The sequence below is a fragment of the Cetorhinus maximus genome, chromosome 9 (assembly GCF_964194155.1).
Source record: "Cetorhinus maximus chromosome 9, sCetMax3.hap1.1, whole genome shotgun sequence".
NCBI lineage: Eukaryota > Metazoa > Chordata > Chondrichthyes > Lamniformes > Cetorhinidae > Cetorhinus > Cetorhinus maximus.
Genome location: NC_135887.1, coordinates 115,883,558 through 115,909,269, shown reverse-complemented (window position 1 = coordinate 115,909,269; position 25,712 = coordinate 115,883,558). Strand labels below are relative to the sequence as shown.

General features: G+C 45.8%; 1 protein-coding gene across 4 annotated transcripts in view; it reads left to right on the top strand.

The window, feature by feature from the left end:
- Positions 1-3,312: 3,312 nt before the first annotated feature.
- hipk3a (homeodomain interacting protein kinase 3a) overlaps positions 3,313-25,712 on the top strand; it is a 240,478-nt gene continuing 218,078 nt past the window's right edge. For 2 of the 4 annotated variants that reach the window (XM_078549405.1, XM_078549402.1), the window contains exons 1-2: positions 3,313-3,673; positions 15,400-15,495. In XM_078549405.1, the coding sequence (XP_078405531.1) occupies positions 15,471-15,495 (25 nt within the window). In that variant the 5' untranslated portion in view covers positions 3,313-3,673; positions 15,400-15,470. Of the gene's footprint in view, positions 3,674-15,399; positions 15,496-18,787; positions 18,809-25,712 lie in introns of those variants that run through there. The other 2 variants (XM_078549403.1, XM_078549404.1) reach the window with 2 other exon arrangements.

Here is a 25,712-nt window from a genome sequence, read left to right as displayed (position 1 = left end):
AGAGACTGTCCTCTCCCTCCGAGTGCTCTTTGCCTGTGAACCCCTCAACCTTGTTCTCTGTCACCGCAGAGGGAACAGCTGGCCAATGAGTGATTCTGGAGGGAGAAGTGTGTGTGGGACAGGGCCTTTCAGAGCCTCATGCAAGCACTCGCCCATGCACTCAGATCCTTCCCTTATCACACTCACCTCAATGTCCTGAGCATTTTCAATGCTGCCTGCTGGGGTTCACTTTCAGTTGTCCATCTGAGCTGACCTGCATCTCCGCCCACCCACTGATCACACTCCCATGCAGCACCTGATCTCACCCCCCAGGACTGTTGTTTCATTTTCGATTTGGACAGCATGGTCTGGATATAGTTTTTCATGCGCCCCCACATCTTTTCCTTTCCCCCAGTCACCCATTTTCTTTTCCCCATCACATTCCACCTCCCCTCTGTGATTACTAGCCACAACCCTTTTCCTTCGGAGATGTCAGGTGAACACGCACGTTCCCTTCCTCCCCAAAAATCCCACCCCCATCCACATTCACTTCCCCGCCCTCCTCCTCCCTCCCCCAGGGTCTGTGGCCGTCTCTGAGTCCCCAACAACCACTCTCGCCATACCTTCTACCGATACTGTAGAACCCTCACTTGACCACCGTACCGCCTCACTCTGCCCTTGGTCATTCTCACCATTCGCTCATACCATGCCCAACCTCAGTTCGCTCCCCAGGAGGCAGTCATGGACCCAGACACCTCCCTCGCATGTTCACCTGAACACCCCCCATTCTGAACCTCTTCTCCCCGTCAGAAGCCCTTCCCCCCTTTCGTCCTTCCACACCGCCCCCCCTCTTCCCCGGTCTTCCCATCCCGCTTAGTCCCTCTCCCTTTCTGACTACCTCAGACCCCCTTACTTCTTCTGCCACCTTAGTCCTTCCCCCCTCCTGACTCCTTCCTCCAGCCACACCTCTACCCCCAACCTTACTCTCTCCCCCTTCCTGGCTCCCTCAGACACCCTCGTTTCTTCCTCCAGCTTTACTCTTTCCCTCTTCCCGACTCCTTCCTCCACCCTCACTTTTTCCTCCATCCTTACTCCCTCCCCTCTCTTCACTTCTTCCTGCCCCTAGACTCCCTCCCCTCTCTGCAATCCTTCTTCCCCCCCCCCTCCTCCACTCAAATCCCTTCCCTCTCCACACTCCTTCCTCCACCCCGGACTCCCTCTCCTCTCCGCACTCTTTCCTTACCCTGCATTCCTTCACCTCTCCACACTCCTTCCTCCCCCTGGACTCCCTCTCCTCTCCGCACTCTTTCCTTACCCTGCATTTCTTTGCCTCTCCACACTCCTTCCTCCACCCCGGACTCCCTCTCTTCTCTGCACTCTTTCCTTACCCTGCATTCCTTCGCCTCTCCACACTCCTTCCTCCCCCTGGACTCCTTCGCTTGCACCTTCTACCCCTACACACCTACCTCCCTAGTTGCCATCTTCTCCCCCTTTACCCCCTCCTCCCCCGTACTCCATCCCCTCTCCCAACCTCAACCTCCGATTCCTTCATTCCCCTTCCCAACCTCACCCACGACAAACATTCATTGCCCCCTCCCAACCTCTCACCCCCCCAACACCTTCATTGCCCCCTCCCAACCTCACTCCCTGACAGCTTCATTCCACCCTTCCAAACCTCACCCCCGATATCTTCATTCCCCCCCTCCCAACCTCTCCACCCCCGACACCTCTTCCTCTCCCAATCGACCCTAGACCTTCCTCTCACCCACTCGACCTTCATCATCTATTGTGAGCATCAATGGTGACTTCCCAGTTGCCGTGAGCTGCTTCGCAGCAGAGCCATGTTTATGAGAATCCACCCAGCATGCCATGGACGTTCTTCTAGGATCCCATTACTGTCGGGCGCCAGCATCTTCTGCTCCTCGGATGCCCGCGATGTGAGCAAGGCCCTGGCGCTAAGTTCCAACTTTTGTAAGTCACAGTCATCAAGAATCAAGATGTGTTCTGCACCGGCGTGTTTTCCCGTGGATGTGGGCGGGGCGGGGGGATGAATCCGGCGGACTGGCCTTATAATGATATGCTGATGATTTACAATAAGGTTCCTGACGTCCGATGGCGGGGAACGGGTGGAGAGGATGATTGCGAACTGATTTCATGACATTGTGAAAGCGATTTTTTGGGCCTTCTCACCACATTGTCCGCTGACGCCACTGAAAACGCCTGACGCCGGGGGGCAAGGGAAATCCCGGCCAGTGAGTGGTTGAGACCTGGAATGCACTGCCTCAGAGTGTGGTGGTCAGGTTAAATCGAGGCGTTCAAAAGGGGATTATACTATCATCTGAAGTGGAAGAATGTGCAGGGTTATCGGGACAAGGCAGGAGAATGGCACTAGGTGAGTTGCTCTTATGGAGAGCTGGTGCAGACATGATGGGCTGAATGGCCTCCTTCTGCGCTCTAATAATTCTGTGATTCTGAGGATATGCTGACGGGGTGAGATAAGTGGGGTGGGAAGAAGCTGGTGTAGAATATAAATACTGGCATGCACGAGGAGGGCTGCTAAACTGTACCTGCCCCTCACTTCTTTCTCTTTCACCCTCTTCTTCCCATATTACTATTCCATCACCCCTCATCATTCCTCCCCCTCTCTAAGTCATTTACTTTTCTCCACCTTCCTCTCCTCTCTCTCCCCCATTGGCCAGACCCTCTTTGAGAATTTTTATACTCCCCTTCGTCACTTTTCTTCTCCTTTTTCCTCTTTTCTGCAAATCCCTCCATTCACCCTTTTCTTTGCTCCTTCCCCTCCCCATTCCCCCCTCCTCTTGGTCCCTCCAAGTTTCCTCTTTCACCTTTACTTTCTCCACTTTCCAATCATCCTCCACTGCATCCCCCCCGCTCGTGGGCTACTCCTGGTGTCGCTCCCTCACACTGACCCCACCATGCACCCGCTTTTGGCTCCGCCCCTCTCTCTCTTTCCCACTGGCCCCGCCCCTCTGCCATTCGCCCCGCCCCTCTACTATTGGACCCGCCCCTCTACCATTGGTCCCTCCCCTCTGCCATTGGGCCCGCCCCTCTGCCACTGACCCCGCCCCGCTACCATTGGGCCCGCCCCTCTGCCTTTGGGCTCGCCCCTCTGCCACTGACCCCGCCCCTCTACCATTGGCCCCGCCCCTCTGCCTTTGGACCCGCCCCTCTTCCACTTGGCCCGCCCCTCTGCCACTGGCCCCGCCCCTCTGCCACTGGCCCCGCCCCCTCTGCCACTGGCCCTGCCCCCGTGTCCCGCCACCTCCTTCACCCGCCCGGGGCGGCCGAGCGCAAGCGCATTGCTGCTTCCTCAGACAGGGTGAGCTGCGCCCGGACATGTTGTTGTTGAATTCAGGTTCTGATCGGCAGCGGCGGCGAGCGGCACCGTGACCCTCTGAGGCACTCCCGACGGGCCGGCCATGGGGCCACGGAGCCGGCAGTGCAGCTGAGGCAGGGTTAGGGGACAGGTCGGGCGCTTTCCCCCTCTTTCCCCTGGCCGAGGCGGACAGGATGGCGGCAGCGGCCTGAGCCGACTATGCAGCGGACACGGCTCGGCTCCAGCTCCGGCTCCGGCTCCACCGCGCGGCCACTGCATCGGAATCGGGATCCGGATCGGCTCCGGCACCGGGATCGGCATCACCGCACCGCCACCCCCTGCTTCCTTCCCGTCAAGGTACGAGCTGGTCCTGGGATAGTGGTTCGAATGGGGGGTTCTTCAAACCCGATCAACAACCCCCTTCCCAAAGGAAACTTTACCTAGGCTCATCGGCAACATGGGGTTTCACACTTCACTGTATCTGCCCCCGATCCCCCTAAACTGTATCTGCCCCCCGATCCCCTAAACTGTATCTGTCCCCCCCCCCCCCCGATCCCCCTAAACTGTATCTGCCCCCCGATCCCCTAAACTGTATCTGTCCCCCCCCCCCCCCCGATCCCCCTAAACTGTATCTGCCCCCCGATCCCCTAAACTGTATCTGCCCCCCGATCCCCTAAACTGTATCTGTCCCCCCCCCCCCAATCCCCTAAACTGTATCTGCCCCCCGATCCCCTAAACTGTATCTGTCCCCCCCCCCCCGATCCCCCTAAACTGTATCTGCCCCCGATCCCCTAAACTGTATCTGTCCCCCCCGATCCCCCTAAACTGTATCTGCCCCCCCCGATCCCCCTAAACTGTATTTGCCCCCCCGATCCCCCTAAACTGTATTTGCCCCCCTCCGATCCCCCTAAACTTTATTTGCCCCCCTCCGATCCCCCTAAACTGTATTTGCCCCCCTCCGATCCCCCTAAACTATCTGCCCCCTGATCCCCCTAAACTGTATCTGCTCCCCCCGATCCCCTTAAACTGTATCTGCCCCCTGATCCCCTTAAACTGTATCTGCCCCCCGATCCCCCTAAACTGTATCTGCTCTACCTGATCCCCCTAAACTGTATCTGTTCCCAACCCCTGCTAAACTGCATCTGTCCCCTATCCCCACTAAATAGTATTTGCCTCCTAACCTTCAGTAAACTGTATCTGCCCCTTGATCCCCACTAAACTGTATCTGCCCCATGATCCCCACTAAACTTTACCTGTCCCATGATCCCCACTAAACTGGACATGTCCCCTAATCTGCACCTAACTCTATCTGTCCCCGATCCCCACCAAACTGTATCCGCCCTTAACCTGTACTAAACTGTATCTGCCTCTCAACCTGCATTAAACTGTATCTGCCCCCTAACCTGCACTAAACTGTATCTGCCCCTCAACCAGCACTAAACTGGATCTGCCCCCGATCCCCACTTAACTGTGTCTTTCTCTGATCCCCACTTAACTGTGTCTTCGTCTGATCCCCACTAAACTTTATCTGCGCCCCTGATCCCAACCAAATCGCATCTGCCACCCTAACCTTCACTAAACTGTATCTGCCTCTGACCTGCACTAAACTGTATGTGCCTCCTGATCACCACTAAACTGTACCTGCCCCCTGATCCCCGCTAAAATGTACCTGCCCCCTGATCCCCGCTAAATTGTACTTGCCTCCTAACCTTCAGTAAACTGTATCTGCCCCATGATCCCCACTAAGCTGTACCTGCCCCATGATCCCCACTAAACTGTACCTGCCCCATGATCCCCACTAAACTGTACCTGTCCAATGATCCCCACTAAACTGAACCTGTCCCTTAATCTGCACCTAACTCTATCTGTCCCCGATCCCCACCAAACTGTATCTGCCCCCTAACCTGCACTAAACTGTATCTGCCCCCTAACCTGCACTAAACTGTATCTGCCCCTCAACCTGCACTAAACTGGATCTGGCCCCAATCCCCACTTAACTGTGTCTTTCTCTGATCCCCACTTAACTGTGTCTTTCTCTGATCCCCACTTAACTGTGTCTTCGTCTGGTCCCCACTAAACTTTATCTGCGCCCCTGATCCCAACCAAATCGCATCTGCCACCCTAACCTGCACTAAACTGTATCTGCCTCTGACCTGCACTAAACTGTATGTGCCTCCTGATCACCGCTAAACTGTACCTGCCCCCTGATCCCCGCTAAAATGTATCTGTCCGTGGCCCCCCCACTGAACTGCACCTACTCCATGATCCCCACTAAACTACTCTACTGATACCTGTTAAGTACCTTCCCCATAATGCACTGTAAACAATGCCCTCCTTGAGCTTCCTTTAAGTAGTACCCCTTTAAAGTTTATCCACCCATATTGCCTGTAAACATTACCCTTTCCTGTCCACTTTGTAAACAGTACATTCCAAACTCCACAGCCAATTGTGTAAACATACCCTCCCTCTGTAAATCCTTCCTAGGGCACCAAAGGAAATACTGTCCTTGAATCCTGACCCCATAAATATTACCCTCCCTGGGACTCTTGTCTCCAAGACCCCTCCCTAGGCTCCCTTATTCTTCTGTGGATGGCACCTTCCCCCAACCCTCTCTAAACTGTACCCACTCCCTGACATCCTCCAGATGGTACCTTTCCCCCAATTCTGTCTAAACTGTAACCCCCTAAACCCAGTCTAAACTGTACCCTCCCCAACCCCCTCTAAACTGTTCACGCTCCCTCTTCCCACTAAACTCTATGCTTCCCTGACTGCCCTTCAACTGTACCCGTCTCCAGACACCCCCCCCCCCCCCAAACTTTACCTGCCCCCGATCTCCCTAAAACTGCACCTGACTCCACTCTAAACTTTCCCCTCCAACTTTCCCCATGAACATTATCCACACCAGGATCCCATGTAAACATTACTCTTCCTGTCCAGTCTGTAAACAGTACCCACCCCAAGCCCCTACTCCCAAGTAAATATTCTTTGCAAGACTAGCTGTAACTATTAAAAGTTCCTAAGGCACACTGTAAATATTAGCAGTAGTCCTCTAAATACAGCCCTCTCCAGGACCCTCCCAGGGATCCCCTCCTCCCTGCCCAAACGCCTGCCCTAATAAGGCTAACTTCCGAACCAGAGCCAGCGCTGTCATTGCAGAAAATGTTTGTTAGCGTGCAACAACAGAAATGACCTTTGCTAGTGAAACAACTAATGGCAGATAGATACAAGAAATGCCATGGCCTCTCCGAGCACCTCGTGTCGAGGAGCCCCTGTTTGTTAACCCATGGTAATTACATTGCTGCTAAGCATTCTGCCTGAACTTCGAAACATAGTTTTAAACATATTCAATATAGAAAGTTTTAAGATCTAAAAATACCTCAGTTTTAAATAGTGCCGAGTGTCCCTGTGCCAAACCATAAGCAGGCTCTTTATCCGGCCAATGTGATTCCTCTTGCCCACTTTACTGGAAGCTTGTAATTCCCAAAAGAGCTTGGGATCGGAGCCTGCACCCGACGAATGTTGAATGTGACGCTCGCTGGCTTTAAAACTGATCTCACGTTAGCCCACAGCTAACCCACCGTGTAGTTTCTGCTAATTCCAGTCTGATGGATGAGGTTTCCAATCGCATTGCAAAGCTGGTTGGACAAACTTCACAGTGGCGGGGAACAGGGTGGGTGGGCATGCTGGTGGAGACAGTGACCTGTTTTTTGTTTTCTTTGTTCGTGTTGCGTGTTCCAGAAAAATGGCTGGGTTGTCAGCTTCGTGAGTGTTAATGAGTTTCTCATTTTTACTCACGTAGGAACATTCCAGAAAGAAACACAAAGTCTAAAGTTAGATCAGCCATAGGTAGGTTTACAAACTGGTGATGTGCCAGTCACTGGTGACCACGTCCTTGGATCTTTCCAAAGCTTCGATATCAGTGAACAGGTGGAGAAAGCTTCTCCTGTAGTGTGGCAGGGAGATAAGTGTTCCCCAAAGCTTTTGATGGGGCAAATTTCTGCTTTTGACCCCACCTAGCTTCTGTGATTCCTTTGCTCCTGGGAGCTGTCGGTAAAAGCTGGATTGTGGAGTAGTGACCAGCGCAAGAACTAATTCCGGGAAAGACCTGGATTGAGCGGGAATGGAGTGCAACTTTGAAATCCAAGCTGTGACGATTTGAACTCTTTCGGGCTGCTTTGGTTCGAGCTCTGACAGTTTCTTTCTAACCCCACACCCCCTCCCCCCACCAGCGGACTGTACACTTTGCTATGGCAACAAATTCAGGTCCCGGGAAGAAGGAAGTCCACGTATTTTTTCTGTGAGTTCTGCTTCTAAGCCTGGGGGGTGCTGGTGCTTGTTTGGTTGGGGGATGGGGGGGGCGTTGGTGCTTGTTTTGGGGTGGGTGAGGGATGGATTTTGGGAGGGGATTGGTTACCCTCTGCTGGTGTTGACCTGACAACTATGCTAGTTGAAGGGTGGCTTCTCACAGTTGTGCCCGGTACTCAGCTTCCAGGGGGGTGCCTTCTGTGGGCTGAACCAGGCTCTGGATTGTGGGTGTGTGGCTGAGGGGGCTCTTACAGGCCAGAGCCACCCCCTCTTCCCAGTCTGCAACAGTGATGGGAGCAGAATATCAAATTGTAAGTTAATGAAGATTGGCCATCGCTCTGTTTAAATGCTCTGTTTCATGTGAATGTTATAAGAACTTTTGATGGTGAATTGTAAGCAGTATTATGTGTTGCGAGACCTCTTGTGAGACCAAAAGACTAAGCAGTAACGGCAGAAAATGGCAGTCTGTATCGTGTGTCTTGCCACACGCATATATAGATAGTGTTGTTAGTCTGAGGTTTGTAAAGCAGTGCTGTCTGATAGCGTTACAGAGACAGTTGCCTGTGGTGTCTCCACATGGCATATTGCTGATGTCACTTGTAACATTAGGAAAAAGGAGGTGAGGTGCTTTTGTGGGAAAATTGGAAGCTGATTTACCCCTAGGCAGCTCCATCAAGCGTCCTCTCTTAGTCATGGAGGGGTTGTGTCAACATAGGATCTTAACAGGAGGAGGAAATGAGTGCAATTCGGGTCATGGCGGGGAACTGTTGCATTGATTCGCTTGAACTGTGCTGAACGTTGCTGTGTCACGGTCACTGCTCAATAAACTACGACTCACTGAAAATGTGAGCGACAATGTGAGCACAAAGGAGCAATTTCCAATTGGGGTTGATGCTTTAGCACTAGGATAGCAAGTTACAAACAAACCTCAGCCAGAATGCCTATCCTATTACAGTATCCCGGTATTTCAGTTTACTAGCTGTGCAGCATTGCAGCTGTAAATCATTTCACATGTTTCACCGTTCTACAGTGTGTCACTCTGAAATCTTAATTCTTTAGGGCCCATGTAGGAATGTGATCATATTCTGGCCTGCTACATCAAAGGGGAAGCTAGATAAGGACATGAGGGAGAACAGAACTAAAGAATACGCCAAGAATGTGAGATGAAGTAAAATGCAAGGAGGTTCATGAGCATAAGCTGCAGACAGACCTGCTGGGCTGAATGACCTGTTTCAGTGCTGTAAAAATCTCTGATAGTAGGGGTTAATTGTATAATCGCAATTTTTGGTGGAGGAATGGGGAGATAATATCTGCATTTTTACCACTTAAGGGTACTGATACTCTTAAAGAAAAATTACAAGATGGGTTTTTATATAGTAGGTGTGAAATGATTCGTGCTTCTCATTCTGGGGAAGATAATCTCTTGGATGCGTGTCTCGTACAGCTGATTGTCATGTAACCTGTGCAGAAGAGATGAGCCGTAAATTCTTGGTGGTGGATGTGTTTAAGTCCGAATGCTACATGCATAAACTGAGCACTTATTGAAAGTACTAAAACAGTCACTATCCTTGATCCGTATCCATTTTATTTTGATGCCAGACCCCCCTTAGGGTCTCAGAGGGTTAACCAGTGATTGCCTGCTGCATCTGTTCAAATGGTTCAGCTGAGACTTAGAACAAGGAAGCGTCTGGCTAAACGATAGGAATTGTTCAATTGGAGATGGATGACAGGTCTAAATTCTGCATCTGATTTGCTCCTAACATAAGAACGTAAGAAATAGGAGCAGGAGGAGACCTTATTGCCTGTTGAGTCTGCTGTCATTCAGTATGATCGTGGCTTATCTTTGGCTTCAACTCCACTTTCCTGTCACCCCCTTCCATATCCCTTGTTTTCTTGAGAGACCAAAAATGCTGAATTCAATTCAAAATGATTAGTTTCACATAACATTATCGTCACGTACACACGGGAAAGGAAATTATTGTGCAGCAGCAGTTGAGGAGGATGAGGGGATGACCTCTCCTTCAGCAGGAAGGAGTAATATAAACCATGCCTGTTGTCATTATTTTTGGGTATCACTGGCAATGTCAGCCTGAATTGCCTGTCTCTCATTGTCTTGATAGCTGAGTGGCTCGCTAGGCCACATCAGAAGGCAGCTAAGTGCCAACCATGTTTGTGTGGGACTGGAGTCACATACAGTCTCAGACAAGGTAAGGATGGCAGATTCCTTCCCTAAAGGACATTAATAAATGAGTTGGGTTTTTATGACAATCTGACAACTTCATGATTACTTTACTGACCCCAGCTTTTTATTTCCATATTTTTGGAACTAACTTCAAATTATCAAGTTGCCAGGGTGGGATTTGAACTCAGATTCTCTGGCTAACTAATTCAAGCCTCTAGATTACAAGTACAGTAACATAACCACAACACCACTTCTTGTTTTGGACTAATATCTAGCTAGAAGCAGCAGCTGCATGTTTCATGTTTTGCATTACGTGATGTGATGGCCTTATTTTTGTAAGTCTTTAATATTCCAAGAAAGCCTCTTTCCGCCTCTCCAGTGCTGAGATAGGGAGCTGGGTCAGCCGTGCACCAGTGAATCAGAAGCAACAGGCAGGCTTGTCTCCCTGTCCCAGTCCTGGTTATGTCACAGTAGCCTGAAGCTGTTCCTTATGCACCCTGGCTGACCTCAAATTCTAATATTTATTATGAAGACGTTGATATTTTTTGCAGGTTAGCCAGTTAAAGGAAGATGTTGACTCCTTGTCCCGCCCCTACCATTCTTTGATCTGCTGTTGTGCAATGGACAGGAGCTGAGAGACCAGCTCTTGAAGCTAGTACACAAACCTGTGTCCAAAAACTTTAATAACTTAACATGACGAATGGTGGGAAGAATGTTTTTAAAAACTCGATTGTCTCAGATCCTACTCTGCTGTCCTAATGCTGGCAGCTTGTTAGAACTGGCTGGATGTTGGCAGGTTCTATCCATCTATGTCTGGAAACAGCAAGTCAGCCAGAATTCTGGGTCTCCTCTGTGGTATAAGTGTGTAAGGGGTAGATAACTAGAGCTTGTGCATGTACACACAATGCCCTTGAGTGGGCTAATGTGCCTTTAACCGATGAGTATCTAACAGTGGGAATTGAGGCAGATACGTCATCCTTTTGCCAGCTTGTATTTTCGGTTGAGAAACTTACGATTTCCTAATGAGCTATGCCAAACATTGTCTTTTGCCATTATAATGAGGGGAGCATAGATACAAGATTAAATAGAAGAGATTGTAAACTTCTCCAGAGTTGTGAGGCTGTTAGTTGCTCAGGCAGGAACTATGACAATATACGAGATTAGACTAGAGAAGTGGATGAAGGAAAGTGTACAGAAATGCTATGCAAGCAGGGCAAGTGAATGTAGTTATGTGTTGGAGGGTGAATGTTGACATGGAATGGTTGGACCGAAAGGCCTGTTTCCATGTTGTAATTTCTCAGTGTTTCTATTTATGGATCATTTTTATTTTGGTTCGGGCAAAATGACCTGACTGATTAATTTGTCACTGTTTCTCAAGGGCCTGAACTGAAAGACAGTGTGTATGTTTATGTCTCTGTGTGAGTGTTTCTGTGTGTGTGTGTCTCTGTGCCTGTGCATGTGTGTGTGTCTATTCTTGTATGTGTGAGTTTGTTGGGCTGTTTTTCCTCAAGCTGCCAGTGCTCCTATGTGCTCTGCAGTTGACTAACATATAGTGTTGCACATTGTGTGCTGGTACAAAGATAATCCGATTGCTTGCTTGCTTTTGTTATCAGCTCTAAGCACAGTAGTTGTGATCAATGACCTTGTTTACCCAGTGTAGTTGCACAGCAACAGTTTTGCTGTTGATTGGTTTGTTGGCCAGTTTTGTGCTGAACTCTGCTATATGATGACAGAGGGCGGCTTGTTCAGTCATCAAGGTGGAAGGGATTTGTTAACAGATACTTTTAAAGAAGGAAGAACCTGCAAGTTAATCAACCACATCATCTCACCAACAACACAAGAGCTTGTGTTTATATTGCATGGATACATAACAGAAATGGGGGAAGATTTTATTTTGTGCATGTTTCAGTGCCAGGAGCTAGACAGATAGATTAATGCTTGAGAAGGGCCCCTTCGTCAGGGCCCCATTAACCCACCTTGGTGGCATTTTTTGCGTTGACTTCAGGTCCTCAGTATTTCATTTTGTCTCTGCTGGCAGTAGTCGGTGAACGATTAGCTGCACTGCCGAATCTGATTAAAGGGGAGAGTGTCAGGTAACCTGGGCCTGTATATGTGTGTTGTGTCTGTGATATCTGGCAGTTGGTGCACGGGGAGTGATGTGTAGCACAGCACGTACTTTTCTGCCTGCGATAATCCCATTGCTTGTTGTCATAATGGACTTTGAACACTTGAGTAATGCTTGATTTCATTGGGGAGTAAGCAACTCTTTGCTTATACGGAGGATTTTCTTGTACATTGAGTGGGTTCTCATTTTTGGCCTTAATGTGATGTTGGAAACTAGAACAGATAACATATGCAATCTGATCCGGTTTGAATTAAGATCATCACAGTTTGGATTTTTATTTTGAGTTACGTACTGATTCAGGCATGCTCTGTCCCCCTCTCTGAGGAGCAGCAGCCTCCTCTGAAACAAATTAATAATAAGAGTGGATGCACAGCACCTCCTGCATAGTTTTGAAGGTTCTGCTTGTGTTGATGCAGAAGAATTGACCGAGGAGACAGTTGTGTGACAGGGTGAGTGAGTCAGGCTTTGGATAAGCGGGAGGCTTGATTTATGTTTATGTTGCATAAATTAGGATGTGTGTGGCATGCTGTAGTAGTCTATTGATTATTCTATTGCTGCAGCTAAGCCAGGCCTGAATGAGCAATGCTAGAGTTGCAGGAGGTTTGAAGGAACTCTGCTCGTGATCTGTGGGGATGGCTTGAGAATGTGCGATTAATCAGCAAAAGTTCAGGTTTGTGGCTGCTGTTTCTCATTAGGACCTGGAGCAGGGGTGTTACCTCTACGTTTCCTGGTCCACACAGTGCCAATTTTGCCATTTCTCTCTCTGCTGGCGTGTCTGAGTGTGATGGCGTTTCCTGAAACCAGCAGGCTGCTGGATGGCAATCAGGGTGAGTGTGTTGGGGCTAATGTTAGCCCTGTTCCTCTGGTGAATCATTAAGTTCCTAATTATTATTATTATTTTTATTATCAATAAAGACATCAAGGGATATGGGGTTAATATGGGGAAAATGACTTTGAGGTAGAAGATCAGCCGTGATTGTATTGAATGGCGGAGCAGGCTCGAGGGGCCAAATGGCCTATTCCTGCTCCTGCTTCCTACGTTCCTGTGCTGTGAGCCTTCCTGTGATATAATTCACAGCGGGGCAGAACAGTGATTTGTGGAGACCTGTATAAAGATTAGTAGAAGGAAGAAGGAGAAAAAGAAAACAAGGCGTGGATTTACATAGCGCTTTTCACAGCCTCTGAACATCATGAACTGCTTTACAGTTAATGAAGATTCTTGAAGTAGTCACGATTGGAATTGTAGGGAAACACACAACAACAGAGTTTTGCACAAGCTCCCACAAACAACAGTGAGGCATTGACCAGTTGATGTGTTCTGGTGATGCTGGTCAAGGAACAAGCATTGACTGGGACATCCAGAGACCTCCCCTGTTCTTCTTTCACAGTGCTGTGGGGATTTTACATTCACCCAAGAGAGTAGCTGAGGGCCGTTTCTAACATTTTGTTTGAAAGGTAGCACCTCCAACACTGCAGCACTCCCTCAGTACTCCAGTGAAATGTCAAATACATCTACAGGTTTCTGGTTGGGGCTCGAAGCCATAAATGTCTGATTCGGGGGCAAGGATGCTACCACTGAGCCAAGGCTGAGACAGCTTTCAGGCTGTTTCCTGGATGGTGTGTTTGGTGAGAAGAGGAAAGGGTTGTCCTTGGATGGTGTGTTAGTGGGAAAAGTGGCCCCTGAATGGCGTGTTTGTGGTGAAATGAGAACAGGTGTTGTGCTTTGTGAAGTAGACGTGTGGTAGTGATAACATAATCTGTAGGCTGGGTTGGGGGAGTATTTTGCAAACTAACATGTAGCTGTAACGTTTTGATGCATTTTAAGCTTCAAGTTCCTTTAGGGCAAACTCTGCCTATAAATGGGTGCCCACAACATTATACTGGTATCAAAACACCCATCTAATAACTGTCTTGCAGATGTAAATAGAATCAGTGTGATAAATTCAGGAATCCCTTGTGACTTCTCAACAAAAGACCTGTTAGATTGATACTGCAAAGTTTTTGTTCAAAGAAAAGCATACATTGTTCACTAATCACTGTGCTCATTAAGCAACTAAAACTGTAAATGATAATTACTGCCAGTGTGGCGATATTTCCATGTTGGATGTGTAAATTTGTATGTGTGTGTCCCAGTGCAGCTGGATATATCGAGAAATACATTAATGAAATGCTGAAATGGACTTTGCTTTTGTGTTTTTTTAGCTTTGATCTTTCAGATCCTGAATCCAGGAAACTCGCTTAAGATTATTATGAGTAGAGAGTTCTGAGCTTCCTGCAAAAGCTCCCTTAATTTGTGCGGGAAGGGGACTTTCTTCCTCTGCTGCACCATGACTCAACTGAGATGTGGAATAACTGAGCAAGTGGCTTTGCTGTCAGAATCAATGGGCGCTGGGTGTCATGTGCTCTCTCTTTCTCTCTCTCTCGTGTTTCCATACTAAGTTTCAAGCAATAACAGCAACTTGCATTTATATAGCACCTTTAATACAAGGGCACTTCAGAGGTGTGATTCTCAAACAATATTTGACACCGAGCCACAAAAAGTGAACAATAGCTTGGTCAAAGCTATAGGTTTTAAAGAGCGTCTTGATGAAGGAGAGAGAGGTAGAGAGGAGGAGAGATTTAGGGATGAAATTCCAGAGTTTAGGACCAGGCAGTTGAAGACAGCTGCCAGTGTTGGAGCAATCAAGCTGTGAAGCTATGACCTTATCAGTGGAATAATTGATCCAAGTATTGCAATTGCTTTCAATTTTCTGTCTGAGACCTCTCAAACACTCGTGTGATTTGGAAGACATTACAGAAACAGTGCTATCATTGCAGAAAATATTTTTATTAGTACAGACATTGGCAGAAATAGTTTGGTAGTAAGTCAAATACAGTAAAATATAGGTAAAGGTGGACAGAAATCTTAACGATTCCCCCCTTTTATTCCCTTGTGGACCTATTCTAAAAATCTATGAAACATTGACCCAATAGCTTAAAAATCAGAAGCATTCCCTTGTTCTCTGTAATCTGTTATGGCTCTGTCATGTTTTGGCTAAATGCTGCCACCCTTTAAGAGCTGCTTCTGTTTGTGTATTGCCTGCTGTTTTTGCGTTGTGAAGCCAGCTGATATATTCACAGAGTGCTCAAGAAAGCTTACTTAGCAATGCAATCGATTCAAATTGCATCTAAGCTGCCAAAATTAGGCTTTTTAAAGAAGAGTATTGTTAAAAAAAATACCTTTTCAATTCAGTGAACGGACTAATGTGACCTGAAACAATCTTCACTGCTACCCTGTAATTTCAGAGTGTGGATAATGCTGCATTTGACTACCAATATAAGCATTTGGCACAAGTTAACACTGTGTTGCACTTTGAAGTTGTAATAAGAGCGTGGACACTTGCTGTTCCAATTCAGCAATGCATGACAGACAATTCCAGACAATTTGCAGGCCATTTTAGATAATCTTTTCAATATGTTTTTTCTCTTCAGAGCTCTGAGGAACCACTTGTTAATCGTAGCCAAAAGACTTCTAGTGAGACACTGGGAGCGCTAGATAAACCATGTTTATCCGAATGGACCACTTTGGTAGGGGACACTGCAAATTGTGAATGAGCATCGTTGAGTGTCAAGAGTGAAAGTGATTCTGTTCTGAGCATGAAAGCCTTTTGTTTTCACGTCGGGTGAAGTTTGACTGATGATCACGTGTGGCATGTTTTGTCCAGTGCTGAGATGCTTTCAGCTATGTTATTCCTCCTTTTTCTGACTATTTTCTTCCTTCACTGTTTTGTGGTGTGTAAATCCTGTGGGAGAAGTACAGTTTTGTGATGCACTGTCCAAGGAACTCATCTGTCTTCAGGCTATGCCTCTTCTTGTTTCCTGTTATATGCCGAATGATGGGCAGTTTGCAGTGTGTCACAGGGTTGGAAAGCAAAGAGCTGGACAAGCAACATCAGAGCAGTTTGTTAATGACTTTGAAAAGCCAAGAGTATTGTACTCCTCAGAACAACTCCTTGCTATTTGTCCCTTGCTGGTCCTCAGTCTTTTTCTTGCTGAAATCACCAGATTTTTGCTTACTACCGTAAGCTTTTGCTGTCCAGTTTTGCATTGGGTACAGGATGTCAACCAGATTATGCTATTAGGCCAGGGTGCTTCTCTTGGGAATTCTGCCAAACAAGAATTACTGAAAGACATAACATGCAGAGGAGGTGGTGGCATAGTAGTATTGTCACTGGACTGATAATTCAGAGACCCTGGATAATGCTCTGGGGAGCCAGGTTCAAATCCCACCATGGCAGATGGTGGAATTTGAATTGAATATAAATGATCATGAAACCATTGTCAATTGTCATCCTGGGAAGGAAATCTGCTGCCCTTACCTGGTCTGGCCAGAACTGCAATTGCCCTCTGAACAATCATGGATGGGCAATAAATGCCTAGCCAGCGACGCCCACATCCCATGAACGAATAAAGAAAATACTCATAATGCATAACGCACAAATTCAACATCCCACAAAAAACATTATCTGGAGTTCAGCTTGTTGCTGTTTCCATGTAATTGTTATGTGCAAAAATGGCTGTCTAGTTTCCTGCCTTAACAACAGCGACCAGCACTTCAGAGTACCGTGTAAGTGAAGTGAGTTGTGATGTTTATGAGCAATGTGATGAGTTGGCACATGGAAGCAAGTACTTAAAAAGTTCTTACTCGGTGAACTGTTGAAAAGACCATTAAACTGTATAGGATGGTACAAAATAATTGTAGTTTCAGAAAAACAAACTGAGTGTAAAGCTGATATGTTTTGTAATTTAGAGTGAATTTATTCACAATAAATCAATATCTGAACTTCCTTCAGCTTATTTGGAATAGCAGGATTGATCTGTACATGGAATCATTGCTAAGGGAACAAACTATATGCCACCTGTCTGTATTAGAAACGGACATTGCTGGAAATATACAACAGGCCAGTCAAGAGGAAAGACAGATTAACATTTTGGGTGTGGACTCTACATTCAGGTCTTCATGTTCGAAGTGTAAATCTGTCTTTTCCCTTTATAGGTGCTGATTGATTTGATCTGTATTTCCAGTATTTTACTGTTTTTCTTTTCCATTACTCTTTTTAATCGCCATCTAACCCTTTAAAATGCATGTAAGTAAAGGACGTCATAAATTTCAGGAAGGCGATGGATCCACTTTCAGCAGAAGGTGCTTTTGGAGAGTGGGATGAAATGAAGTAAAAGTGCCACATAATAGACTTCTCTGCAAAGTTGAAGGGGCAGAGAGGACTGGTGAAAGGTTGTTTTTGGACTAGAGGAAAGTGTTCCTCAGCAGCCCATACTAGGCCCATTACCTTTCCTGATCAATATTAATGATGTCAACTTGGCTATACGGGGTACAATTTCAAAATTGGAAGGTGACACAAAACTTGGACAAGACAAGCTGGTGAAATGGGCAGATACAATTTAATGTAACAATGTGTGAAGTGATACATTTTGCTGGGAGGAACAGGGAGAGGCGATATAAGCCGAAATGTACAATTCTAAAAGAGGTGTAGGAACATAGAGACCTGTGTGTATATGTACTCAGGTCACTAAATGTGGCAGGTAAGGTTGAGAAAGTGGTTAATAAGGCATATGGGAAGCAGGGATGTGCTGCTGAGGCTTTATAAGGCTCTGGTCAGACCACATTTAGAATATTGTGAGCAATTTTGGGCCCTGTATCTCAGGAAGGATATGCTGGCCCTGGAGAGGGTCCAGAGGAGGTTCACGAGAATGATCCCAGGAATGAAAGGCTTAATATATGAGGAACGTTTGAGGACTCTGGGTCTATACTCAATGGCGTTTAGAAGGATGAGGGGGGATCTGATTGAAACTTACAGAATACTGAAAGGCCTGGATAGAGTGGACGTGGGGAAGATGTTTCCATTAGTAGGAGAGACTAAGACCCGAGGGCACAGCCTCAGAGTAAAGGGAAGACCTTTTAGAACAGAGATGAGGAGAAACTTCTTTAGCCAGAGAGTGGTGAATCTATGGAATTCATTGCCACAGAAGGCTGTGGAGGCCAGGTCATTGAGTGTATTTAAGACCGAGATAGATAGGTTCTTGATTGGTAAGGGGATCAAAGGTTACGGGGAGAAGGCAGGAGAATGGGGTTAAGAAACTTATCAGCCATGATTGAATGGCGGAGCAGACTCGATGGGCCGAATGGCCTAATTTCTGCTCCTATGTCTTATGGTCTTATGGTGAACCTTTATAAAACACTGCTTTGGCCTCAACTGGAGTATTATGTTCAATTCTGAGCACCACACTTTAGGAAGTATATGAAGGCATTTGAGAGGGTGCAGAAAAGATTTAAGCAAGTGATTCCAGGGATGAGGGACTTCAGTTACATGAATAGATTGGAGAAGCTGGGGCTTTTCTCCTTAGGTGTTTCCTGAAACCAGCAGGCTGCTGGATGGCAATCAGGCTGGGCTGAGTTGAGGGTAATGGTCCCCCTGTTCCTATGGTGAATCTTATGGGGATAGCGTGGGGAAAATGGTACTGAGATAGAAGATCAGCCATGATCAGTGGGGAAGCGGTGGCATAATGGTATTGTCACTGGACTAGGATTCCAGAGACCCAGGGTAATGCTCTGGGGACCCGGGTTCGAATCCCACCATGGCAGATGGTGAAATTTGAATTCAGTAAAAATCTTGAATTAAAAGCCTGATGATGACCACGAAACCATTGCTGATTGTCATAAAAACCCATCTGGTACACTAATGTCCTTTTACATGTGACCCCAGACCCACAGCAAAGTGGTTGACTCTTAAAATGCCCTCTGAACAAGGGCAATAAATACTGGCCTATCCAGCGATGCCCACATCTTAGTGAATCTAGTTGAATAGCGGAGCAGACTCATGGGGTGAGTGGCTTACTCCTGCTCCTACTCCTATTTTTCTGTTCCTAGAGCTAAGAAGGTTGTGAGAATATTTGATAGAAGTGTTCAAAACCATGAAGGGTCTGGACAGAATAGATAGAGAAAAGCTGTTCCCATTGGCAGAAAGGTTGAGAACTAGAGGATACAGATTTAAGGTGATTGGCAAAAGAATCAAAGGCGACGTGAGGAAGAACTTTCTTATGTAGTAAGTGGCTACAATCTGGAGTGCACTATGTGAGAGTATTGTGGAGGAAGATTCAATAATTGCCTTTCAAAAGCGATTTGGATAAGTACACGAAGGGAAAACATTTGCAGGGCAACGGAGAAGATGCGGGTAGGGGGTGCGACTAGCTGAATTGCTCTTGCAGAGAGCTGGCACTGACACAACGGGCCAAATGGCCTCCTCCTGTCTTGAAACCATTCTACGATTCTGTATGAAGTGTGTAACATTTGGCACATTTGCTTGATGGGTGTTTTTGTATAGCTCTTTGTTCCTGTAGCTGTTGGGACAAATATTGGGGTGGGGGTTGGCAGGGGGACGGTGCGGGATGAGGGAGCTTAGGTATTTCTAGCAGTAGGTCATGGGTATCCATAATGTCTGTGATTGCTATAGAGAACCAGGGAGGAATTTATCAGAGTTTTTCCTCATATTAGCCTCAGGTCTTTTCATTGTTATGACTGTGCCCTCTCCCTCCCACAGAGTTAGCATTACTTGTAATTGAGTGTGAAGTTGTGCTATTTGTTAGTTAGTCTTGTGGAATTCTCTTCACCAGAAAGTCATAGAGGCTGGGCCATTGAATTTATTCAAGGCTGAGTTAGATTTTTGTTAGGCAAGGGAATCAAGAGTTATGGGGAGGCAGACAGAAAAATGGAGCTGAGACCACAACCAGATCGGCCATGATCTTATCGAATGGAGGAGCAGGTTCAAAGGGCTAAATGGCTTTCTCTTGCTCCCAAGTCCTATGTTCCTTTGAAGGATAAGTGATGCTCTGGCCTTTAACCTGTCTTTCTTATTGCGTGTTGCCATGCCAGGAGCTGATTAACCTCCTTGTTCATTGCATTTTTGGCATTAATTTGCATCCCTCACATTAATTAGGTTTTTGATAAATTTGTTTTGCATTAGTTTAACTTCTAAAATAGCTTTGCTGCTGAAACTTGCCTTCAGCAGCACCGTTGGTATGGTTGCATGTGAAAATGCAACCTATTTGAGAAATGCTGAAATGGGTGTCAGGTTGCCAAATCATTTAGCATCTGTTTTCATTTGGGACAAATATAATATATGGCTGCATACTGGATCCACACTTTAATCGAATCTCATCATATCTGCACATAAACAGGTCATTTGACCCAACTGGTCCATCCCAGTGTTTATAAGAACATAAGTAGACCATTTGGCCCTTTGAGCCTGCACCGCCATTCAATAAGATCATGGCTGATCATCTTGTGTTTTGGTTTATGTTCCACATGGGTCACCTCACACCCTACTTCATCTAAGCCCAATCAGCATATCCTTCTATTCCTTTCTCTTCTGTGTTTATCCAGTTTCTTCTTAAATTATTTCTGTTACGTATGGCAGTGGAGATACTGTTAATGTTGGTACACCAAGCTTCCCTGTCTATACTTGGTTACAGGTCTGTCTTTTATAGAGTACATAAGGGAATAGGTTCAAGAGTAGGTGTCTCAAGTCTGCTGCACCATTCAATAAAACCATCTCTCCTTCCTGCAGTACCAAATCCCTTGATTCCCTTAGTGAACAAAATCTCTCGATCTCTGCTTTGAATATACTCAACGACTGAAAACTCACAGCCCTCTAGGGTAGAAAATTCCAAAAGTTCACAATAATTTGAGTGAAGAAATTGCTGCTCATCTCAAACCTAAATGGCTGATTCCTTATTCAGAGACTACGACCGCTAGTTTAGACCCCTCAGCCAGGAGAAACATCCTCCCAGCATATATCACGTGAAGCCTCTTAAAAAATTTTATGTTTCAATGAGATTACTCCTCATTCTTCTAAATTTTAGTGAATTCTATCTTAGTCAATTTCTCCTCATAGGACAATCCCCTCGTCCCAGGAAATCAGTTTGGTGAACCTTCGTTGCATTTGCTGTCAGGCAATTATGGCCAGAATTTTTCTGTTGGCGAATTGGGGGCGGGGCCCGCTCGCCGATGCGAAAATGACGCGGGATGACATCAGGAGGAACCCCCGACGTCATCCCGGTCCATTTAAATATTGAGGAAAGCGGGCGGACAGCGAAATCAGCTGTTCGCCCGCCGACCTGTCAATGGCCAATTGAGGCCATTGACAGGATAATTAAGCTCATTAAATGCCCTGCCCATCCAACCGTAAGGCTGGCGGGCAGGCCAGGAGCACCAGCGGGGAATAGAAAAAACATGAAACCTCATCCACAGGCGGGATGAGGTTTCCTGTCTGTTTTAAAAATGTTTAATAAACTTTATGTCCTTTTTGTTAACATGTCCCATCTTGTGTGACATCGTCACATGAGGGCGACATGCTAATAAATTTTTTATTTGTGTATTCTTGATGTTTAAAAAAGTTTCAATGATCTCCCTGAGACAGCACTTAGTCTCAGGGAGATGTGCGCTCTTTCGCGCACATGCACGAAAGAGCGCACTTTGACAGCTGAGGACCTCCCCGGGCACAGGAAGCGCATAGCGCTTCCCATCGGGTGGCCCGCCCACTTAAAATGGCAGCGGGGGTCGGCTGCTCTTCTGCCGCTGAGCCGGTGGGGCCCGCCCGCCCACCAAGAGCAAAATTCTGCCCTATATCCTTCCTTGGGTAAGGAGACCAAAACCGAACATGGTTCACTAGCTGTGGTCTCACCAAGGCCCTGTACAATTGCAGTAAACTTCACTTATGTTCTCTAATCCCATTGTAATAAAGGCTTCCACACCATTTGCTGCCTTAATTGCTGGCCGTAACCTGCTTGTTAATTTTCTGTGATTTGCATACAAGGGCATGAATATCCAGTCTCTCTCCATTTAAAAATATTCTGCTTTCTATTTTTCCTACCAAAGTGGAAAATTCACATTTCTCCACCGATTCCATCTGCCACTCATTTAACCTGTCTAAATCCTTTCGCAGCCTCTTTGCGTCCTCCTGGGAGCTTACTCTCTCATCTATCTTTGTATCCTTAGAAAACCTGGATACATTTACTCAGTCCCCTCAACCAAGCCATAGCTATAGATTCTAAATAACTGAGGCCCAAGCACTGATCCTTGCAATATCCCATTAGCTATAGCCTGCCAACCTGAAAATGACTGATTTTTCTGTTCGTTATGCAATCCTCAATCTGTGCTAGTATATTACCCCCATTCCATGAGCCTTAATTGTGCGTATAACCTCTTATGTGACATCTTATCGATTGCCTATTGAAAATTCAAATACACAACATCCACTTGTTCTCCTTCTCTACCCTGCTACCATCGTTACAACCTCAAAAATCTTAACAGATTTGTCAAAACATAGTTTTCCTTTCATAAATCCATGTTGACCCTGCCTAATCATATTCTGATTTTCCAAATGCCCTGTTATGTCTTAAAAATAGATCCTACCATTTTACCAATGACTGAGTGGCCTATAGTTCCCTGTTTTCTTTCTCTCACCTTGCTTCAATTGTTGCCTTCCAAGCCATGGGGACCATTTGAGAATCTAGGAAATTCTGAAAGATCAAGACCAATGCGTCCATTATCTCTGTTGCCACCACTTTTAAAACCTTAGGATGTAGGCTGTCAGATCCAAGGATTTTGTGGACTTTTAGTCCCATTAATTGCTCCATTTTCCCTAGACCCTTGGTTTCCCCATTATCTCTGGAACAAATTTTGTGCTTTCCACTTTGAATACAGCTACAAGTAATTCAGTTACTGCCTCTGCCATTTAAAAAAAATTCACCCATGGGATGTGGGCTTCGCTGGCTGGGCCAGCATAGTTGCCCTTGAGAAGGTGGTGGTCCGCTGCCTTCTTGAACCGCTGCAGTCCATGTGATACAGGTACAGCCACAGTGTTGTTAGGGAGTTCCAGGATTTTGACTCAGCGACAGTGAAGGAACGGCGATATATTTCCAAGTCAGGATAGTGAGTGGCTTGGAGGGGAACTTCCAGGTGGTGGTGTTTCCACCTATCTGCTGCCCTTGTCCTTCTAAATGGTAGTGGTCGTGGGTTTGGAAGGTGCCGTTGAAGGAGCCTTGTTGAATTCCTTATTCACCATTATAATTTCTCCTGTCTCTGTCTCTAAGATCCACATTAGCTCTCATTAATTTCTTCCTTTTTACATATAATTTTTATGTCTCTAGCTTATTTACTCCCATCTTCTATTTTTCTTTCTTCATCAGTTTTGTTGTCGTCCTTTGCTGAATTTTAAAATCCAGTAGAGGAGTGAAGGTGATAAAGCATCATCATTTGCTAATGTGAAGGGAATTTTCCCTGTTTAACTAACCAGTCAGTGCTGTGCTCCTTGCCTGTTTCTTTCATCTTGTAACAGTGTTCCTTTAACATGATGCCTTCAAAGTGCTGAAATTTGTAACAAATGGTTTGGATATTCTATGTTGTGACCGAATTAGTGAGTGGGCAATAGAAGGCTGAATCGAGTGCCATGGTGGTTTGGGGCTGGGAAGTGACCGATTGAATTTAGGTGACAAAGTGAGATTGTGGGGTTTTTTTTTAGGAGCAGTGTTTCTGGAACAGACATGATTTAGGTTGGAAGGGGTGCTATTTTTTTCATGTTGTTGTGTTTGCTGGACATTTGTTCCACGAACAGAGGTCAGTTTTACAGGTAGTTTCTGTCCTGACTGCACAGCTTTCCTACATAGAGCACAGGAGCATTGGAGCTCTATGCAGACAGGAACTGTCTCCTTGTATGGAATTTTCCATGTGATACTCTAGAATCCAAGAAAAACAGCTGAATTGTTATTGAACGGTTCTTCTCTTTGCCAACGTGTAAATGGTGTCACTGGACTCTTCTATTCTTAATTTGATCACTTAACTTAATGAATCTACTTAACATTCGGTTTATCTTTTAGAAGCACGTTGCCACGGCATCAATATATATTTATATATCAACTCAACCATGTGCACAGCCTTCTAAGTTCTCAAGTCTCATGGCAACTAGCACAAACCATTCTAATTGGGTCAAATAAAAGCACTGTTGCTCACACAAAGGGATAAAAAGCTTTAAGCCTGTAATATAGTACACAAACCAATTTCCTGTGACATATCACGTAGATAGTCAAGAGCAAATGTGATTTTCAGGCGAGTCATGGTGGGTGCCTCCTGAAACTAAGGCATTCTGATTTAATTCATTTTAAATTCCTGCATTTCTACCCATTTTAATTCAATATTTCAATTTTTTATTAAATAACAAAGCTCACAGCAATTTGTTCTCCTTGGAGCATGGAAGGCTCAGAGGAGATTTGATAGAGGTTTTGAAAATCATGAAAGGTTTACATAAAGAAAATGAGAACCTGTTTCAATTCACTGAAAAGTTGACAACCAGAGGGCAACATGAGGGGAAAAAAGGTGACATGAGGAAAAGCCATTTTATGCGACGATTGGTTAAGATTTGGAATGCATTGCCTGATAGGTTGATGGGTTTGATAGTAGCTTTCAAAAGAGAATTGGATAAGTACTTGAAGAATACTTGCAGGAATTTGGGGAAAGAGCAGGGAAGTGGGACTAGCTGGATTGCTTGTAGAAAGAACTGGAGCTGACATGATGGGCCGAACGCTCTCCTCTTGTGTTGTACTTTTATATGATTTGGAGAAAAGAACAGTAGAGTCATTTGTAGCATATGAGTTTCTTTGCATGACAAGCTAAGGAATTGGAAAACACATATTCGGTGAGAGGACATGATTATAGTAGATACATTTACATGGGTCCTTCTCATTATAAATGTGATCATAAGGATTTGTAATTGGCAAAAATTGATCCAAAACTGCAAAACAAGCATGACAGCAGGAACTAAAGTTTTGTGAATATGTGTGCCGATGGAAGATTTTATATAGCAGGCTCGTTGTGTTGTTTACCAGAACATGGGCAAGGTTTTCATGTGGCCAAGATGTGTGGTTAATCCTCACTGAAGAATTAACAATAATGATTTCTGCAAGCTTGTCTGTATATTTTCAAAAAGAGGCTTTGTTTATATTGAAACAACTGGACATTGGAGAGTATATTTCCCAACTAGCACTGTTTTGTTTGAACACACTTGCACTAAATCCCTCTAGTGCAATATGCTTTTATAATGCAGGCCCTGAAAGGGTTAATGGCAGTGTTAAAAATATGTACAGTAGGAGTTCATTAAGCAATCGTATGGGACCTGTGCCAGTTGGAAAATCTGCCCGTAGATTTTCTTCTGCAGTCTATTTCATCATCCTGCACTGTATAAAACGATGTGTTAGGTTGAGTGACAACCTTTGTGCTTGTTTATTGTACCTTTGGTTTCTGGTTAAAGTAGAATGGGGCTGCAGACAGGCGAGAATGCACAGATGTGCTTTGCTGATACTTGTGACCTGACGTGCCTGGAGAATGCAAATGCTGGCAAGAGTATCAGGATTATTGTCTGCAAGCTACGTACAAGTCATTTGGCCACTTTGTTGCACTCACTACAATTTACTTATTCGGATGCATGCTCTCACCGTTCAGACTGTTGAAGTGTTGGCTGATTACCCTCTGCTTCTAGAGTTCCTCATACAGAGATCACTACGTGCCTGTAATAGGTTTTATCAGGAACATAAAAAGAAACGTTCCCACTGTCAGTTGAATACAGCACATTACAATGCAACACTGTCACGATTGCACATTTTCCTGTTGCACATGCATGAAAAGTGTTACAAAAAACAGAAAGCCCCTCTGGTCCTCTGACTAAATTAAAAATCAT